The following is a 20,702-nucleotide window of genomic DNA, read 5'->3' on the forward strand; positions in this document are numbered from 1 at the left end:
CTCTCACCTTCCCTCTCTCTCCAAGAAGTACATACATCCTATAACCAAAAATAAATACTAAATAAATAATCTATATCTATATAGATAGCTATAGAGATAGAGATATACAGACAGACAGACAGATGGGAGATTTAATTAACGTAGTGTGTGGATTTGAAGTTTTTCTTTTTTCTTCCCTGGCTCCTCCCAACACTGTCTCTGATACAGGGAGGAAGAAGCCATGTTTCTTTCCTCCGAGCTGTGCTAGAGAGGAAGTCGGGAAGGATGGCACCTTTGGTTTATAACTTTACATGGTCTTTCTCTGATTGTTCCCCAGGTCCACTGGAAAGGAGTTCGCCCTAAAGATCATAGACAAAGCCAAGTGCTGTGGAAAGGTAAAGTGTACGCACTGCTCTGTGATGGAAACTGGGAGGACCCGGAGAGACATGCTCTGTGGTGGGGGGATTTAGGAGAGGACCCGACGAGGCCATCGGAGCAGGAGAGCAGACCTCTCCCAGTAGGAGGGAAATAGTCCATCTTTTTCCCTGCCATGTTTCAGAAACCGTAATCCTCAAGCATTAATTCCATTTGATCTTGGTCCAAACTATAGAATATGTAAGGTTTTTTCCCTCTGGGAGATGCCTGTTTCAAAACCTAGCAACAAAGACCAGCAGAAAGCATAATGGTTACATCACTGGATTCCCATATTGTTGACAGTGGTTCAAGTCCTGGATCCGGTGGCTTAAACTCACACTGGGCGCGTGTGCATGCATACCCAAGATCCCAAGAGGAAAATGGAGGAGAAGGGGTTGTGGCATGGCCATCCCCCAGGGGAGTGAGTTCTTGCTTTCTGTCTCTCTGTCTCTCCAGGGAGGGCACACACCCTATAAAAAAAAATCTCTCTTAAAAAAAAACAAAAAAACAAAAAAAAACAAAGACTGAGCTACAGACAGTAAATAGCACAGTGGTAAAGCACAGTCGTCTATGAGGCTGACCCACATGGAAAGGTTTCAGGCTCACATCCAGAGACTTCTCTGAGGACGCCAGGACCCATGGTCTAGGACTGGCTGGGGCTGGGTGTGGACTGTGGTATCAGACCTTGTTAAGGATGCTGTCTATCTCTGTCTATCTCTGTCTATCTCTGAAATAAACAAACTTGAAAAAAAGTAAACCTAACAGTACTCAAAAGTTACATCACATACTGTGAGGCCTGGCACTGTCTCTGCTTTCAAGCTAACAAGTTAGGTTTCCAGCTCCATAGAGGCTGGCAGAAGACACAAGATTTCTGGGTCAGAGACAAAGAAGTTTATTACTCTTGGCATGGGAGGCTGCAGAACCTCGTGTTCCCACTGGTTCCCCTCACTCCCAGGTCCCAGGGAGGGGATGCAGAGGGCCCTGTGGGATGCTGTACACACAGTGAGTCTATGTCATGGTGGAGGCACCCTCAGCATAGGACAACCCTGACCTTACAAGGAGCCTGCTTAGAAACCTGCCCAGGCTTTTCCCAGAGGAGAATATTGATTTCATGATCCGTTCATGAAAGACTGCTGGAGTACTGATGTGTTAACTCTGAAAAAAAAGGAATACTCTCTAACTGCAATGACTAAGGCCTTGTAGATTGCTTTTTTTCTTTTAAATAATTATTTATTTAATTTTTAAAAAATCATCCATTTATTTTAATTTGACCAGAGAAAGAGAGAGACAAAGAGAGAGGGAAAGTGAGAAAGTAAGCCCCCAGGTCTGGGACTTGAACCACGGTCGACCATGTGGAAGTGTCCAACACCTTAACCGCCATGCCATCTGCTGGTCCCAAGCCTTGTAGATTGCTTTCTTGGAGCACTTCAGTTAAGAGAGCCTACTGTACAACTATGCTGTCGGGCCCCAGACTACTGACCGCAGGCTGTGAGCCCTGGGAATGTGATGCCTGGATCAAGATATGCTTAGTATGAAATACATACCAGATTTAAAAAGATGTGTATGACTTACTCATATTTAATTTAATTTATTTATTTGTCTATCTATGCACTTATTTATTTTTTAGGTTTTTGCCATAAGGCACATGGGTTTGTGTGATTTTCAAGCTGCCAGGTCCACAACTCATAGTTGGCCATATGAGAGTCCAGTGCCTTAACCACCATGCCACTACTGGCCCCCTACATACCATATTTTGACAGTTCAATACTTTAAAAAAGATGTACATTAATATATGCGTATTTGATTACATGTTGAAAATTACAATATTTTGTATATATTGGGTTAAGTAATGTATTTATAAAATTAATTTTGTTCACATCCAGAGACTTCTCTGAGGACGCCAGGACCCATGGTCTAGGACTGGCTGGGGCTGGGTGTGGACTGTGGTATCAGACCTTGTTAAGGATGCTGTCTATCTCTGTCTATCTCTGTCTATCTCTGAAATAAACAAACTTGAAAAAAAGTAAACCTAACAGTACTCAAAAGTTACATCACATACTGTGAGGCCTGGCACTGTCTCTGCTTTCAAGCTAACAAGTTAGGTTTCCAGCTCCATAGAGGCTGGCAGAAGACACAAGATTTCTGGGTCAGAGACAAAGAAGTTTATTACTCTTGGCATGGGAGGCTGCAGAACCTCGTGTTCCCACTGGTTCCCCTCACTCCCAGGTCCCAGGGAGGGGATGCAGAGGGCCCTGTGGGATGCTGTACACACAGTGAGTCTATGTCATGGTGGAGGCACCCTCAGCATAGGACAACCCTGACCTTACAAGGAGCCTGCTTAGAAACCTGCCCAGGCTTTTCCCAGAGGAGAATATTGATTTCATGATCCGTTCATGAAAGACTGCTGGAGTACTGATGTGTTAACTCTGAAAAAAAAGGAATACTCTCTAACTGCAATGACTAAGGCCTTGTAGATTGCTTTTTTTCTTTTAAATAATTATTTATTTAATTTTTAAAAAATCATCCATTTATTTTAATTTGACCAGAGAAAGAGAGAGACAAAGAGAGAGGGAAAGTGAGAAAGTAAGCCCCCAGGTCTGGGACTTGAACCACGGTCGACCATGTGGAAGTGTCCAACACCTTAACCGCCATGCCATCTGCTGGTCCCAAGCCTTGTAGATTGCTTTCTTGGAGCACTTCAGTTAAGAGAGCCTACTGTACAACTATGCTGTCGGGCCCCAGACTACTGACCGCAGGCTGTGAGCCCTGGGAATGTGATGCCTGGATCAAGATATGCTTAGTATGAAATACATACCAGATTTAAAAAGATGTGTATGACTTACTCATATTTAATTTAATTTATTTATTTGTCTATCTATGCACTTATTTATTTTTTAGGTTTTTGCCATAAGGCACATGGGTTTGTGTGATTTTCAAGCTGCCAGGTCCACAACTCATAGTTGGCCATATGAGAGTCCAGTGCCTTAACCACCATGCCACTACTGGCCCCCTACATACCATATTTTGACAGTTCAATACTTTAAAAAAGATGTACATTAATATATGCGTATTTGATTACATGTTGAAAATTACAATATTTTGTATATATTGGGTTAAGTAATGTATTTATAAAATTAATTTTGTATGCTTCATTTTACATTTTTCTTTTAAGAGAATTATGTTTTGCTATAGGGCACATGGGCTCGCCAGAGAGACAGAGACAGAGAGACAAAAAGCTAGACATCATCCCCTGGGGGCATGTCCACACTGCAGTCCCTTCTCCTCTATTCTCCTCTCAGGATTTTGGACATGCACACACACACACACACGCCCAGTGAGAGTTTTAAGCCACCAAGTCCAGGACTTGAACTGTGATCAACTATGTGGGAATCCAGCAACGTAACCATTATGCTGTCTGCTGGTTCCTCATTTTACATTTTTAATTTGGCTTCATTTTACATTTCTAATTCTATCTGCTTTATTTTGCATTTTTAATTTAGAATTATACCCTGGCCCATGGTTTAGTGGTTACGGGAACCAGTTCCTACATGGCTGACTGTGTGGTTCCTATCCTGGCTCTAGCGGCTTGAAAAATATGCTGGGCACGTGTGCATACATGCCCCAAATCCTGACAGGTTGGAGAAATGGAGAAGAAGAGATTGCAGCATAATTGCACCCCACTGGGGAGTACTTTCCCTCTCTATCTCTCTGTTTATTTCTGGTTGAGCATACATGCTCTCCAGCAAATGAAAAAAAGAAAGAAAAGAAAATTTAGAATTACACATGTGGACCACATTTACTTATCTGTTAGATAAAACTGCTCTTGGGCCAAATTATATAAAGTTCGATCTTGGCTCTGCCTCTTCTTGCTGTGTGACCTTGGAACAATGATTTAACCCCTCGGTGTCTCTGTTTTTTCCACTAAAATGTGGGTTGTCAGAAAAGTCATGATACATTTTTGTAGAGAAAAGCATTGAAAAAATAAGTGATGACTTCTCCAGCAACCCAATAGTAAGACCTAAGATAGAGGATCAGAGTGAAGATTGACAAACTAAGGCGCGAAGAATGTGGCCAAAGTGTCAGTCTGTGAGTATTTAATAGGCGTTCGTTATTAACATTATTAGTATGCCAGAGGAATTTAGACAATGGAAATAGCAAGATTTGATAGGATCATGGTGATTTTATGTTTATGGAATCTAAACTGGTCTTCATGGTCATCTTACAGGACTGTGTATTTTTAACAAAATGTGAAATATTGCAATAACATTTTAGAAGAGTCTTCTTGGAGTACCAGAATATAAAATTCAGGAGGCCAATTCATCACTTACTTTTTTTAACTTTACTATAATGGTTAGTGAAGCAGAGTTGCCCCCTTTTCTTCGAATGAGGAAGCTTCTCTCTTTTTATATTCAGTTTTCTTTAAGTGAGTCTGTGTACTTTCCCTTCTTCCTCTAACTGTACGGTTAGTTCTCCCCACCTGTAAAACCTTTTTCCCACCTGTACGTGTTCTTCTTCCATCTGGTATTGTGTGATTTAAGCAGAATGTGTCATAATTTGACAAGCCAACTTTTATGCAACTGTCTTAATTTAAATAAATAAATAAATAAAGGACAGCAGGTGTCATGGTAGTTGGGGTGCTGGACTCCCATATGACTGACGGTGGTTTGAATCCCAGACGTGGCAGCTTGCTTTCTCACTTTCTCTCTCTGTCTCTGTCTCTCTCTGGTGAGTATATGTGTCCTATAGCAAATTAAAAGTAATAATAATAGCGATAAATAGCATTAAATATTTTTAAGAGATTATTTTTAAAAAGAAAAATAGATACATGTTTTGGTAAGAATCTTGTTTACCTGATTAGAATTTAACCAGCTGTTTCCATCATTGAAAAAAAAATCTCTTGTATGAAAAAAAAGTGATCAGGTACTAAGTGTACCTGCAGATGGATGGGTCACCTCCAACATTTAGATCTTGTTTTTCCTTATTAGTAAAGGTCATTCTTTTTTCTTTTCTTTTCTTTTTTTTTTTTTTTTGAGTGTTTTTCTTCAGTTTTTAAAATTACCAAAGGGTGTGAACACTTGCCAGAAAGAGGGGAAGAAAGCATCTCCCAATGGGTGTGTGGTCACACTGTCATCTCTTCTCCCTTTCTCTGTCCTGTTGTGATGTGGGGTATGCACACACATGGGCCTGGCATGTTTTTCAAGCATCTGGGGATTTGAATGGTGGTTGGCCATGTGGGATCTGGCTTCCTTAACCACTGGGCTATAGGGCTGCCCCAGTGTCTCTCTTTTTTCTAGAGAGAGAAACAGGCATTCTCGATGGTGCTTCCTTACTCCATGAACCCTTCCCCACTCCTGCCAGCGCAGATCGCTGGTGTAAACTTGCTCTCGGTTTGGTTCAGGTCTACCCAGGACCCGAGCTACAGCCTTCCACATGGGCTACAGCACTGCAGAGCAGCGCCCTGCTGCCCTTGCCATCGTGGCTGGGCTTGTCCTTCTTTTGTTGTAATTCATGACTGTATACTTAGTTCCATTCTTACATTTTCAATGATCTGAGCAACTACTCCTACATTGAAACCATAAAATTACAGTTTTGAAATTGGATTTGTTACAAAGAAGGTGACTTATTTCCCAGTAACTTTTATTTTTAGAAGAAAGTGGTATAGAGAATTTTTTTTAAGAATTACTTTATTTAACTCTATTTATCCATTTACTTATCCATTTAAAAAATTTTGACCAGAGAGGGATAAAGTGAGAGAGAAAGAGAGAGAGGGAAATTGAGAAAGCAAGCTGCCAGGTCCAGGACCCAAACCACAGTTGGCCACGTGGGAGTCTAGCACCCTTAACCACCACGCCACCTGCAGCCCCCAGAGAATTTGTTTTTTAAGATTTATAAAAAAGATTTATTTAATTTTTTTTTAATATTTGTATTTTTTTAAGAGAGATATTTTGCTATACGGTGTATACACTTGCCAGAGAGGTAGAAAGCAAGAAATCACCTACAGGAGGGATGGTCGCGCTGCAATTCCTTCTCCTTCATTCTCCTCTCAGGATTTTAGGTATGCACGTACACACCTCAGATGCCCAGTCTGAGTTTTAAGCCTCTGCATCTGAGACTCAAACCATGGTCGACTCCATGAGAGTCCAGTAACATAACCATTATACCATTTGCTGATCCCAAATATTAGAAATATTTTTTAAAACGTGCTACAGGGCATATGCACTCACCAGAGAGAGACAGGGTGAATGTGAGAAAACAAGTTGGCAGATTTGGGAATTGAACATGGTCGGCCATGTGGGAGTCCAGTGCCTTACCACCTGCCAGCCCCAGAGAGAATTCGTTTTTATAAAAATACTGGGGAAGTGGTATTCAGCTGCTGTTCTGGAGTGTTATTGGTCACTTTTCTTTGTAGGTTGTGCGAAGAGACTTCAAAAAGTTTGTGGAAGTTTTCATATCTATATATGCTTTTTTCCTTTCTTTTTGGCTTGTTTTGTTTTTGTCTTTGTTTTTGTTTTGTTTTGCCAGTGGGTATATGCATTTGCCAAAGAGAGAGAGACAGGGAGTGAGTGAGTGAGTGAGCAGCCCCCAGTGGGCCCTGGTCACATCCAGTAGCTTCTCCTTCATTTCTCTCTCTCTTCAGCATTTGGGGTATGCATGCACTCCTGCCTGATGTGTTTCACATGCCAGCGGGGCCAGGAATTGAACCACAGTTCACCACGTGGTTCCACCTTCCTATGCACAGGACTGGACTGCTGAGCTAGGGAGCTGGCCCTGCGTAGATTTTTTCATAATACACATTTTCTGTGAGCTTTTGGATGACCTCTCATAGATGGTAAATGAATAATGCTGAAGATGACGTTAAAATATATTGTCTGTCCCGGCTGGGATAGGTAAGAATGGTGCATATTACTGGCATGATTTGCAAAACAGATGAACAAGCATTGCAGATAAAGAAACAGTGACTCCTATGAAATAGCTTCCCAAAGGACACAGAGAGACAGAGCAGAAACTGGGCCTTTGGGTCCAGAGCCTGTCGATAAGCCCGGCTGCCATGTTCAAGTTCCACCTCCTCATGTCTTCTTGTAAGGAGAACCTGGGGACAAGCCTTAATCGCTCTTGCTTCTGTTTGGCCTTGTATGCATGAGCATCACTGGAGTAGCTGACTCACTCACCTGATATTTGGTGTGTGTGTGTGTTGTGTGTAAGACTGCTCTCTCTGTCATTTAAAGTAGCGGGCTGGCAGGTGGCATAGAGGTTACAGTGCTCGATCCCACATGGCCGACTTCATGGTTAGCATCGTGGACCTGACAGCTTGAAAATTGTAATGGACACCAGAGACAGAGTGGAAAGAGAGGGAGGGGAAGAACGGAGGAAATCTGGAAAAACAGTCATGTTAAGGGCTATGTCGCTAGACTCCCACGTAGTCGACCGCGGTTCGAGTCCCGGACCTGACGTCTTAAACTCATGCCGACCACGTGTGTGTGTGTGTGCCCAAGATCCTAAGAGGAAAATGGAGGAGAAGGGATTGTGGCGTGGCCATCCCCCTGGGGGATGATTTCTCGTTTTCTTTCTCTGTCTCTCTGTCTGGCGAGTGTACGCACCCTATAGCAAAAAACCTCTCCAAAAAAAAAAAAAAAGGTTTATTATCTGTTGATGAGGATGGTCTTCACAATCTAAATGCTGTATAGTGATTTAATGTATGAATAATAATAATAAAAAAATAAAGAATAAAAAAGAAAATCACACCAGGTGTGTGTGTGTGCACCCAAAATCCTGAGAGGAGAAGAGATCATGATGTGACCATCCTTCATGGAGGGTGATTTCTCACTTTCCCCCTCTTTGTCTCCTTCTGTCTCTCCCTGGTGAGTGCATGTGCCCGATAGCACACACTTTTTAAAAAAATGTTTAAAATATATGTATGAATGTGTGTATATTTATTTATTTACATAATCTATTTACATATATATCTTTTAAAGAATAATTTTATTCATTGTCATTATTTTGTTTTGTTTTGTTTTTGAAGTTGACCAGAGAGAGAGAGAGAGAGAGAAGGAAAGTGAGAAAGCAAGCCTCCAGGTCCAGGACTCGAACTGCAGTCAGCCATGTGGGAGTCCAGCTGCCTTAACCACCACTCCACCTGCTGGCCCTATCTATATGTTTAATATTTCATATATATAAAAATTAAATAATACCACTCTTCAGAGAGTGTTAGGGGATTTCAGGGAAGACCGTGGGAGAGAAGGAGGTGACCAGCGAAGACACCACAGCACAGGAAGTAACTGAGCTGCCCTGGAGCAGGGGGCAGAGTGTCCAGAGGCAGCACTGGCCGAAAAGCTTACCAGGCAGTGGCACAGCCAGAGCAGAGGCCAAGAGGGAAGCACTGGGTTCTTCTAAGATTATTGCCGAATCTGCCGTGGGGCCAGGGTTATGGAGGCCGTTAAGACTGTGGAATTTGCAACTTTGTGAGTTCTTCTGGTTCTCATGGTCTCTTTTATTCTAAATTGATTCTTGGTGAATCCCCACAGGTTGAATGCTCAACCCCGAGCATGCTATTATGGTGCTTTGAAGTGGGCCTTCTTTCTCTTCCAACTTTCCCAGTTTTGCATCCATCATCTATATGTTATGGGCCCGGGCGGGACATAAATCCAAAAGTAGATTGTATTAGTTTCCTGAGGCGGTCGGAATAAATTACCACAAACTTGGTGGCTTAAAACAACAGGAAATTATTCTTTCACTGTTGCAGAGGCTAGAAGTCAGAAATCCACGCTCCCTCTCGGGCCTTCCGGGAGATTCTATGTCTCTGCAGCTCCGGTGACTGACGGTGTGCTTGGCCAGTGGCCACAGTGGCCCATTTCTGTTCCACACCTTCTCTTCCGCCTGTGTGGAGTCTCTCCCTCTGCCTCTTGCTATGAGCACAGTTGGGATGACATGCAGGTTGTCCCTGGGAATCCAGGGCCATGTCCCCTTATGTAGTCCTTAACCACATCTGCAGAAACCCTTTTTCCAAATAAGGTGATATTTACAAATTCCAGGGACTAGGGCTTGATATCTTTGGGGGCTATTATTGTCTACTACATACATTTACCAAAGAAATCAGAGGGGGTACCCACTCAGTGACAGAATGCCAGCTATGCAGCCCCTTTCGGGCAGGAGTGATACGTGGTGTGTGTGTCCGTCCACACGAGCGCTGCGCTTCAGTGTCTACCACATGCTCCTAACTGTGTGGGTCGCTGGACAGGAAGGCACGCAGAGACCTCTGTGAGCTCTCAGTTCCAGGGAGCTATAGGCCGACACACACGATTAAGTAACAGTGGGACGAGGGCTGTGGTTGGAGTAAGCTCAGGGACTGTGACAGCACATGACAGTGAGCAGGGGAGTCTGAGAGGAGGCGTGGGCTAATCTGGTCCTGAAGAATACACAAGAGTGCACCGAGAAATGAATAAAGAAAGTTCCAGACAGATGGGACCAGAGGGTGGTGCAGCAGTAATGCAGCTGGATCCATGTAGTCAGGTCCCCAGTTCATATCCCAGGGCCTCCCTGTGCACGCTGGGTTCACACATGTGCCTCATAATCTGGGCTGGCTGAAACGGGGGCTGGGGTGGGCAGGTGTGCGGCTTGAGAATCCTGCTAGGTCTGTCTTTCTCTCTCTCATGAAAAAAAAAAAGAAATCAACCTTTTTTTTTTTTTTTGGGTTTTTTTTTTGTATAGGGTGCGCGCGGTTGCCAGAGAGACAGAAAGCGAGAAATCACCCCGCCCCACAGGAGGGATGACCACATTGCAATTCCCTCTTCTCCATTCTCCTCTTTGGATTTTGGTCATGCAAACACACGCACCTGGAGTGAGTTTTAAGCCGCCACGTCCAGGACTTGAACTGCTGTCAGCCCTTTGGGAGTCCAGCAACATAAGCATGACGCCATCTACTGATCTCAGAAATCAACTTTAAAAAAGAAAGGAAGAACATTCTAAATGGATAGAACTATTTATACAAATGCCTGCGAGTCCAGGCAAGAGGCTAGCAAGAGAGAGAAGCGAGGAGATGGATTTGGAGGCTACCGAGAGAGGATTGATTGGATGCGTCAGAGGATGAGGAAGGAGGAGCAGGGTGGAATGCCCATGTCCACTTTGGGCAGCCGAGCACATTCAAAGAGAGAGAACGCAGGAGGAAGGACTGCTCTGTGGAGTGAGGTGGGTGGAGACAAGACGATTACTCTGATTAGGAAGAGACGTCTATTCTCCTAATCCATCACCCTCTCCCCTCCCCATTGAAAATCACCAAGGCCAAAGATGAGGTGGTCTCTGCCAAGTGAGCAGGGTTTTTTGTCGTTTCCTCTCACACAGACCCTTGGAAATCTGCCATGAAGTGATTCATATGTAAATTATTTGGAGTTAGAATCATGAATCACTTAACATAAATAATGGTGGTGATTGACTAATGAAAGTTCAGTGTGGTTCAAGACAATGGTGAATTCATATTTGGAGGTATTCTCTGGGGAAGTGTAATCTGGAGAGTATTTTTACATATTAGAAACAAAGATTTCATATGGGTTGCTTAATAAATAGAAAGATCACGTTCGTCAAGATTTTTATGCGGTACGTTTGCTTCTGATGACAGTTAAAAAGCAGATTGTTCCTTCATAGTTGATTTTACAGGGACCAAAAGAGGCTGAAAAACAAAGGCTAACAGCTCCCATATCTCAACCAAAACATTCACTGTGAGTCCTAGAACACCAGCCCTCATCCAGAAGGATACAGTAGCTAAGATAACAAGTCATGGTGGAGAAAACGGTCCCACTACGCTTGCTCGATATTTGCAAGGCACACTCAGTGGCCCATGGGAAGTTCTACAATATGTTCCAGAGGGCTTTCCATAGTGCTTTTTATTAGAAGAGATAATAACTTTGGGGAGGTGTATTCGCCCTGTGTGGTAGACATCTTACTTGAACTCTAATTCGAGAGAACTTCTCAGGGGATTATTGTACACGTAGCACTGTAGCTCAGCACACAGACAGAGCCCCCAGAGATAGGACTGTTTAAGACCCTTCCCACTTTGGAGAAAATGAGGAGTGGGGAGGGGAATTGAAACGATGGGTCCATTTAGCTTTTAAAATAAGAAGCCTATTTTATTTCCATGGTAGTAATTGCTGTTGTCTTTGCTCCATAGTCTAGAGCGAGCTACATGCAGCTGCTTGCTTGCTTTTACACGTTCACAAAAGCATATCTAACGCTGTGTGTTTTGCGTGATTAAGGACATGCTTGGCACAGATGATCCAAAAGCTTCAAAACTCATGAATAAATGCGAAGGGTTTGCCAAGTCTTCCCTTTGTGTCTGTGACCACGGGTAGGCTCACAGCTGTCTCCCCCTGTGGGAGCAGGGCTTGCCTGCTTTGTGCTGCTTCTCTGAAACTGAGACAGATGGGCCTTGGAGACAGGTAGGAGGCTGCCCACCGAGGGCATGGCTTGTCGGGGGTCCATGGTAGTAATTGCTGTTGTCTTTGCTCCATAGTCTAGAGCGAGCTACATGCAGCTGCTTGCTTGCTTTTACACGTTCACAAAAGCATATCTAACGCTGTGTGTTTTGCGTGATTAAGGACATGCTTGGCACAGATGATCCAAAAGCTTCAAAACTCATGAATAAATGCGAAGGGTTTGCCAAGTCTTCCCTTTGTGTCTGTGACCACGGGTAGGCTCACAGCTGTCTCCCCCTGTGGGAGCAGGGCTTGCCTGCTTTGTGCTGCTTCTCTGAAACTGAGACAGATGGGCCTTGGAGACAGGTAGGAGGCTGCCCACCGAGGGCATGGCTTGTGAGGGTCTGAGAACCGCCAATGCTTTTAGATGTGCGAAGTCCTCCACTGGTCAAAGACGTCCCAACCCTGTTCGTGAAAAGGAGTGGGGGGTCTCCTCACTGCACAAAACCAGCCCCGTGTGATGCCACTGTTGGTGTCTATCTTTACATGGAATTAATTATTTTCAGCTTGATAACTATCCTTTCCATTGTGAAAAATAATACCCTGACTATAAGTGACATAGTCTCTTTTGGAAGATTAAGTAGAACTGAAAGTGTGGGCTCGGATGTCAGAAACTTGGGCTTAGACTTCTACCTCTGCGGATTTCTCTGAGGATAAAGTGTTTAAACATTACACAAGTACCTTGCACTGTGACTGGCAGATAGTGAATAGAGTCCTAGGAAATGTTGATTTCCTGGAGCCAACAGATGGTGTGGAAGTGAAGGTACTAAATCCTGTATGGTCAGCCGTGGTTTGAGTCCTGGACCCAGTAGCTTGACAATCACACCAGCTGATGTGCATGCATGCTCAGAATCCTGAGAGAAGGGTAGAGGAGACCAACCCCCCTGGGGGTGCTTTCTCATTTTCTCAGACCTCTCTCTGTCCCACTCCAGTGAACACATGCACCCTATGGCCAAAAAAAAAAAAAAAAAAAAGAAAGAAAAGAAAAAAACTTTAAAAAAAGTCAGTGTCCCCCCAAACTGCTGATCAGTATTGCACCATCATTTGCTAACATTTATTGAGTGACTACTTGGAAAAACACGGTGCTTTTGATGCGCAAGAAACATAGCCCACCACGCATAGGCGCTTGCCACAGATGCTTTCCACGTGTTGTTTAATCATTTGTTAAAATTTATACTTCAGATATTTCAAAAAGGATGTGAGATGGCTGAGAGTAAAAATATATGTACACACGGCTGCATGAAGATAAGAGGAACCATAGCAAGTGTCCTGAACTAGGGAATTGGTAGTTGCTTCACGCCTACATCAGCGTATGAAATTGAGCCTGCGGCTGAGTAGCAGAAACAGAAAGGGCAATGGGAACAGTACACACAGGTATCTGTATCACATGTATATGTATGTGCATACGTACATATATGCTTAGGTAGCAAAAGCTATATAACAGGGGTCTTCACACCCCAGGCCGTAGCCCAGTACTGGATTGTGGCCTGCTAGGAAGCAGGCCCCACAGCAGGGGTGATTGGTGGGCAGTGAGCGAAGCTTCATCTGGATTTGCAGCCTCTCCCCATCGCTGGCATTCCAGCCCAAGCTCCACCCCCTGTCAGATGAGTGACAGCATCAGATTCTTGTAGGTGCACAAGCCCTATTGGGAACTGCACGTGTGAGGGATCTAGACTGTGGTCTGTCATAAACCATCCCTCCACACCCCCACCCATTTGTGGAAAAATTGTCTCCCATGAAGCTAGTCCCTGGTGCCAAAATGTTTAGGGACTGTTGTTTTATAAGGCAGGGTTTACATTAAGCTGTATTTGAATACCTAGAATATATGAGTACAGTGAGAAAATTTTTACATAACGTTCTCTCGATTCAAAATAATTCATTATTAAAGTTAATGAGGATCAACAAATGTGGCTTTGTTGAGAGATTTTCATGTCTCACTTAAAAGAAAGCAGTCATTATTTACGATTCCTGAGTCGGCGTGTTGAGAATAATTCCTCAATTCTGTTAGTAAACATTTTGCTACGTGCTCACCCCAACTGTGTTACTCACCAAGGGCTGATAATCAAGCAGAGTTTTCAGAGGAGAAGTGATTAGAGTTAAAATGAGGATAGTGCTCCCCCTGGAACTGTATGTTTCCAGGTTTCTGAAATATCAGATGCTAAGGCACTTCCATCTGGTGAATGATTTCCTACCCGATCCTAGAGAAAGACTGTTTCTTTTTCACAAATTCAAATTCTTCTTGGTAACCATTTTAGCCTGCTTCATTGCTAATAACATAAGATACCTGAAACCAGGTGACTTATTAAAAAATAGAGATTTATTTGGGTCATAGTTCGGAGGTCCTGGGTCCAGGAGCCTCCCTGATGGGGCCTTAGTGTCCTCATCCCATCAGGAGGACGACAGAACAGAGCACAGTGACTGCATTCATCGGTCCCTCTCTCTGGGTCTCCTTCCTGGTCCTTAACTACCCACATGGCCCCACCCCAACTGTTAATGAGTCCTAAAGACCCCACTATGAAGGTATCAAGTTTCCTCTTTATACTAAATTAGTTTTCCTTAAGAGAGAGATTTTTGCTATAGGATACATGAACTCACTGGAGAGACAGACAAAAAGTGAGAAATCCACCCCCGCGGGGTGGGGGAGAATGGCCATACTGCAATCCCTTCTCCTCCATTCTCCTCTCAGGATTTTGGGCACACATGCACACATGCCCAGTGTGAATTTCATGTTGCTGGTTCTGAGACTTGAACCTCCGTCAGCCGTGTGAGAATCTAGCAAAGTCACCATTACACCCTCTGCTGGTCCCAGTACTAAATCTTAGTACAGTCAAATCTCAACACATGTGCTTTTTGGTGGAATACAATATTGATTGAAGAAACTAAAAATGTTTAATGCCAGAAGTTACATACCATAAACATGCTGGGCTTTTTTATTATTATTTTTTTTTTGGAGGGGGTTTCGCTATAGGGAGTGTGCTTGCCAGAAAGACAGAGACAGAGAGAGAGAGAGAATGCGAGAAATCACCCCCCGGGGGGGATGGCCATGATGCAATCCCTTCTCCTCCACTCTCCTCTAGGGGTCTTGGGCACACACGCACACGTGCCCAGCGTAAGTTTAAGCCACCAGGTCCAGGACTTGAACTGCGGTTGACCACATGGGAGTCCAGCAACATAGCCAATACACCAGCTGCTGTTCCCACCAGGCTTTATTATATACCCAGTCTTTATTCCTGAGTATACACTGAAATGACAGTCCTTCTGGGCGAATGGCAAAGCACTGTGTGGCCAACCCTGAGAGCATCACAGCCTCCGAAGGCATGAGAAATAATGAAGAGGTAGGAGACTGTGCTCTGTGAGCCAGGATGGCACCACTGTGCTTCTGGGGGAAGTACCGAGTTTCTTTTTGGTGGTGGCGAGACCATGTCTACACTGACCCTACTCAGTAAAGGAATGAGCTGGGCCAGGGTTTGGCTGTCTCTTGTGTCAAGAGAGAGACTTCCTTTGGCCTCAGATGTCCGGGAAGTGTTTGTTCTGCTGTCGGGGCCGCAGAGAAATAGCAGAGAGTTCTGGGGTCCCTCACCTCGCTCTGTGCCTGTCTGCAGGAGCACCTGATTGAGAACGAGGTGTCCATCCTGCGCCGCGTGAAGCACCCCAACATCATCATGCTGGTGGAGGAGATGGAAACGGCAACAGAGCTCTTCCTGGTCATGGAACTGGTCAAAGTAAGAGGAAGCAGAGATGTCCGTAGATTTACAATATTCTTGAAAGACCGATTCCGAACTGCATTTGGCTACCTTGTAACTTTCAATATATATAATCGTACATTTCAGTGGCCCTGCTGCCATTTTCTTCATGACCTCCAGACTCATGAACCATCTTTCTGACCGCCCCAGGGTTGCACTGCTGCTGTTTTCATCTGCTCTCCTGTGTCTCTTCCAGGGTGGAGATCTCTTCGATGCAATTACTTCTTCAACCAAGTACACCGAGAGAGACGGCAGTGCCATGGTGTACAACCTCGCCAACGCCCTCAGGTACCTCCACGGCCTCAGCATCGTGCACAGAGACATCAAGCCGGAGAACCTCCTGGTACGTCATCACTGCGTTTTCTGTTGCAGCACAGGCCCCTACTCCTTTAGAATGATTGCACTCTTATGCCGGCAAAGACATTTTAGAGTCCATACCAATCCTGTAATAAGAAACCTTTTTAAAGGAATTATTTCTTTAATTTTACCTATTATTTTTTAAATTTGCTATAGGGTACATGTGCCCACCAGAGAGAGACAGAAAAAGAGAGAAAGAGGGAACAGTAGAAAGCAAGCTGCCAGGTTCAGGACTCAAACTGCAGTTGGCCATATGGGAGTCCAGTACCTTAATCACCATACCACCTCTTGTCCCCAAGAAACTTTAAACTTAGAAAACCACTAAGACTTGGGCAAGCTGGTTGCGTAGTGGTTACGGTGATTGGATTTCACATAACTGACTGCGTAGTTCAAGTCATGAACCCGGCAGCTTGAAAAAGATACTGCAAGGGCCAGTATATGGCATAGGGGTACACTACTAAACTCCCACATAGCTGACCACAGTTCAAATCCCAGACCTGGTCACTCAGAAATCATGCCAGGTGTGTGTATGTGTGCTTAAGATCCCAGAAAGAGAATGGAGATGGGATTGCTGCATGGCCATCCTCCCGGGGGTGGGGGGAGGATAATTTCTTAATTTCCCTCTTACCATTTCAGTCTCTCTCTAGCAAGCGCACATGCCCTAAAAAAAAAAAAAAAAAAAAAAAAAAAAAAAAAAAAAAAAAAGAATGAAGAGAAAAAGACACTGGGTGTTTGTGCATGTGTGCCCAAAATCCTGAGTGGAGAATAGAGAAGGGATTGTGGCATGGCCATCCCCCATGGAGAGAGAGGAGAGAGTGCTTTCTCACTTTCCCACTCTTTCTCTCTGGCGGATGCATGTGCCCTCTAGCAAATTAAAAGAAAAAAGAAAAGCAGCAAGACTGAAGTAAATGACAATAAAATATGAATGGATTTCTTAAATCGATCTGGACTAATAGTTTACCAGAAGTTAGAAGATACATTTGCATTTGGGTATTTGATTAACGGTATTGACTGAAGAAAGATGAGCAGAAAAAGTGTTTTATGGAGCAAAAATTGTGGAGACTAAACTGAAGGCTAAATTAGAGGGTCAGAGGAGACAGAATAGACCAAGGATGTTCGGTGATGTGTAGGACAGAACTCTGGAATTCTTGTCCATTCATCTCAGCTTTACAGGTATGGACACTCTAGGAGATACTCATTTTCTTACCTTTTTTTAATTTAATTTTTAATTTTTTTTTTACAAACCCTGGTGTTAAGGGTTCACTCTTCATTTTTCTTTCTGCAAAATATTATTTATCAGGACTAACAGATGGCATGATGGTTGCATCACTGGACTCCCACATAGTCAACCACGGTTCAAGTACCAGACCCAGAGGCTTATAACTCACGCCAGGCGCATGTATGTGCATGCCCAAAATCCTGAGGGAAAATGGAAGAGAAAAGATCGTGGCATGGCCCTCCTCCTAGGGGGATGATTTCTAGCTTTCTGTCTCTCTGGCAAGTGCACATGCCCTATAGCAAAAATCTCTCTAAATAAAGTTTTTTATCCTATTGTGTTCCATAGAAGAGAAAGTCTTATTCTGCTGTGGCACTCAGGGACCTTCAGAACCTGGTCCCGATTTACCTTTCCACCTCTCGTCCTGTTAATAACCCTTTCTTACCCATCCAACTCAGCATGGCATCAAGCCTTATTTAAGTCACTGTCCTGGTGGGCCTTGATAACCAAACTCAGCTTGTTGTTGATAATTAGAAGCCGGGACCAGCAGTTAGCGTAATGGCTATGTCGTGGACTCCCATGTAGTTGACAGTGGTTTGAGTCCCAGACTTAAACTCATGCCAGGTGTTTGTGCATGCGTGCCCAAGATCCCGAGAAGAGAATGGAAGAGAAGGGATTGCGGTGTGGTCATCCCCCCTGGGGGGTGATTTCTCGCTTTCTGTCTCTCTGCCTCTCTCTGTCTTTCTGGTGAGTGCACGTGCCCTATAGCAAAAAACTCTCCAAAAAATAAAAAATAAAAATAATAATCAGAAGCCAATCCCTGTGACTACATCATTGAGCTTTAGAGAAGCAGGTTTGGGAGTCGTGCATGTCACCCCCAACCCCCACGCCACAGCAGTACGTAGTTGTATCTCTTAGTTGCCTGTCTCCCTCTTTAGGTTGTAAGCACTGCAGGGGCAAATCTGCGTCCCAGTTATCTTTCCATCTCCAACTCCTCCGGCAGTGCCCAGTAAGCAAGGGAAAGCCTGGTGGTTAACATCGGGCCGTCTGGTGAGAGAGGAAAGAGTTATGACAGCATGGCCACACCGGGAAGGCATGGGAGAGCATCTTCAACTGATCGGCCAGCTTCCAGACGCTTCTATGGAGAAGCAAGGGGCAGGGGCTAGTAGCTGTGTTCAGAAAGCACAGGTCAGGTTCATTTTCAGCTGAGGGTTTAATCAAGCAATTCTTCCTCCAAATTTTGGCTCCCTGGGGTGGAACATTTCTCATCGTTTTGAGCTCCAGGTTGACTGTCCATGAAGTCCATTCCTCTGGAATTCCTAAGAAAGATGTCAAACAAGAGTATCTGGCAGAGGGCCAGCTGGTGGCATGGTGGTTAAGGCAGCTGGATCCCACATGGCCGGCTGCATGGTTTGAGTTCCAGATCCCAGTGGCTTGAGAAATACGCTGAGTGCATGCCCAAAATCCTGAAAGGAGGGATGGAGAAGGGATTACAGTGTGGCACCCCCCCATGGGAGGAGATTTCTCGCTTTCCCTCTCTCACTGGTAAACACACAAGCCATCTAGCAAGTTAAAAAAAAAAAATTAGGCTGAGGGAAAACAGTTTTGATTAACCGTGTGGAATCAGCGTGGCTAAAGCAGGCCCCTATGACAGTGACCTCTCCTCAAAACAGGCTTCTCACCCATTGGGACCTGGTTGTGCCTGTCAGGCTCCTCCGCTGGCTGACTGAGCTTGGCCAGGGCTTTGTCCAGGTGTGGCCAAATACAAGTCCCATGTGTTACTGAGGGTGCCCTTGACTTCTTGCTCTCTGTAGCCACGTCCCCCAGGGTGGCTCCAGTTACTGACTAAACACAAGAGCCACAGGAGCTACATCTGCTCAGGGGCCAGCCCCTTGCAGCTCTGACCAGGAGGCCCCAGAGGCACCCTGGAAACCAGAGAGCACCTGCATCCCAGTGCTCTGACCTGTCCCTCCAGTCCTTCCCTTCCACTCAGTTCCTCACGTGTGCGGTGTCCTCAGAATCCGACACTCCACCTTGCCACGTGTCAGGGTAGGTGATGGGCCTGGGGCCGATGCCTCCGATAACACGGGTCTTCGGGTGTAACCAGAAAGTCCGTCTCGCTCCTCATCTGTTCTAATGCGTCCTAGCTGAGTTTGGCTCTGCTTTAAAACCTGCACCAGGGCCAGCTGGTGGGTAGGAGGGCTGGATCGTACATGGCCCACTACTCGGTTCGAGTCCTGGCACACCAGACGTGTGTACGTGCGTGCCCAAGATCCGAGAGGACAGTGGAAGGGAAGGGATCATGGCTGCCATCCGCCAGGAGCATGCTTTCTCTCTCGCTCCTCCTGCCCCATTTCTCTCTGGTGAGGACACATGCCCTATAGCAAATTTAAAAATTAAAATAAAATAAATATAGCAACACCCTCACCACCCTGGTGCGCCACTCACAGGGCAGGGAAGGAAGGTGACGGAGCTGTCGTCTGGGGAGGCCAGTGTGAGGTGGGGAAGGCCACAGGGCCCAGCCTCAGAGGCAGCCGTAGGCACACACATCTAAGGAGTGCGGGCATCTGCCATTGGAGACCCAGCCGGGTCCCGCAGCACTGGCTAGATTTAGTCCACAGGAGGGCCGCGGCCTCGGAGGAGAAAGTGCCATCGAGGCATCAAAAGTAAAACCTGGGGTGACACAGGCTCTTCCTGCTCTAGGAACAAATTGAGCTCTCCAGCAGCAGAGCGCGGGCATCTGATTTGCATGGCCTCTTGGTACCGTGGTAATTTAGCACTCTGCTGGCGGAGATGTATGGGTCGCCGTGTCAGGGAGCACGGGGGTGGCCGTTAATGCCGTGAGTTACAGCCCGGGGCTGCCCCGTCAGCGTTAACTACGAGGGACCAGTGATAAATCCAGCTTTCCAGGAGTTCTGGGGACAGGGGAGGGAAGCGCGCTGGTCTCTCACATCCCAGGCCCTCCTAAATCATCGCTGGATAGTCTATTTAGAGAGCGCGGGGCGCTCCCTGGGCCTGTGGGATCTGCATTCCTCCCGTTTTTTATTTTTGCATTCTGAGAGCAACTTTTTCTGGAAGCGTCTCTCATCCTGCGGTGGGCATGGAGCACGGAGCACGGCAGGGCTGAGATTTCACAGCTGCGACTGTTCAGGTCACCCTTTCGATCCAGGCTCAGCGGCTCCAGGCGGCTCTGGGGGGTCTGCCAGGCTGTTCCCAGACGCCACTGCAGTGCAGAATGTGCCCGGCAAGGGCAGGAGGCCTGGCCAGGACGCTTGCTGGGCCACTTGCTAGAAGTTGAGGTCTGTGAGCCTCAGTTTCCTCACCTGTAAAACAGAGAAGGGTTCTCTTCTAATTGCCCAGCAGGGTGGCAGAATTAGGGTGAATCCTAATGAGTTAGTGATGTCTCCAAAGTCCTTGAGAAGGCTGGTTCTTGCAGAGAGTTTGCCAGAAAGGCTTGGAGATCTCTCTCTCTCAACCTCTTTATTAAAGTCTCTTTCTTTCTTTCTTTCTTTCTTTTTTTTTTTTTTTTTT

At 45.3% G+C, this 20,702-nt stretch overlaps 1 protein-coding gene across 1 annotated transcript in view; it reads left to right on the forward strand.

Moving 5' to 3' along the window:
• DCLK2 (doublecortin like kinase 2) overlaps window positions 1-20,702 on the forward strand; it is a gene marked incomplete in the record, with an annotated part of 212,251 nt that overhangs the window by 169,891 nt on the left and 21,658 nt on the right. Inside the window, 3 exon segments of the mRNA XM_027765892.1 lie at window positions 317-374; window positions 15,458-15,577; window positions 15,795-15,941. Coding sequence (XP_027621693.1) covers window positions 317-374; window positions 15,458-15,577; window positions 15,795-15,941 — 325 coding nt within the window.

Source organism: Tupaia chinensis, unplaced genomic scaffold, assembly GCF_000334495.1.
Source record: "Tupaia chinensis unplaced genomic scaffold, TupChi_1.0 Scaffold139871_1, whole genome shotgun sequence".
NCBI lineage: Eukaryota > Metazoa > Chordata > Mammalia > Scandentia > Tupaiidae > Tupaia > Tupaia belangeri.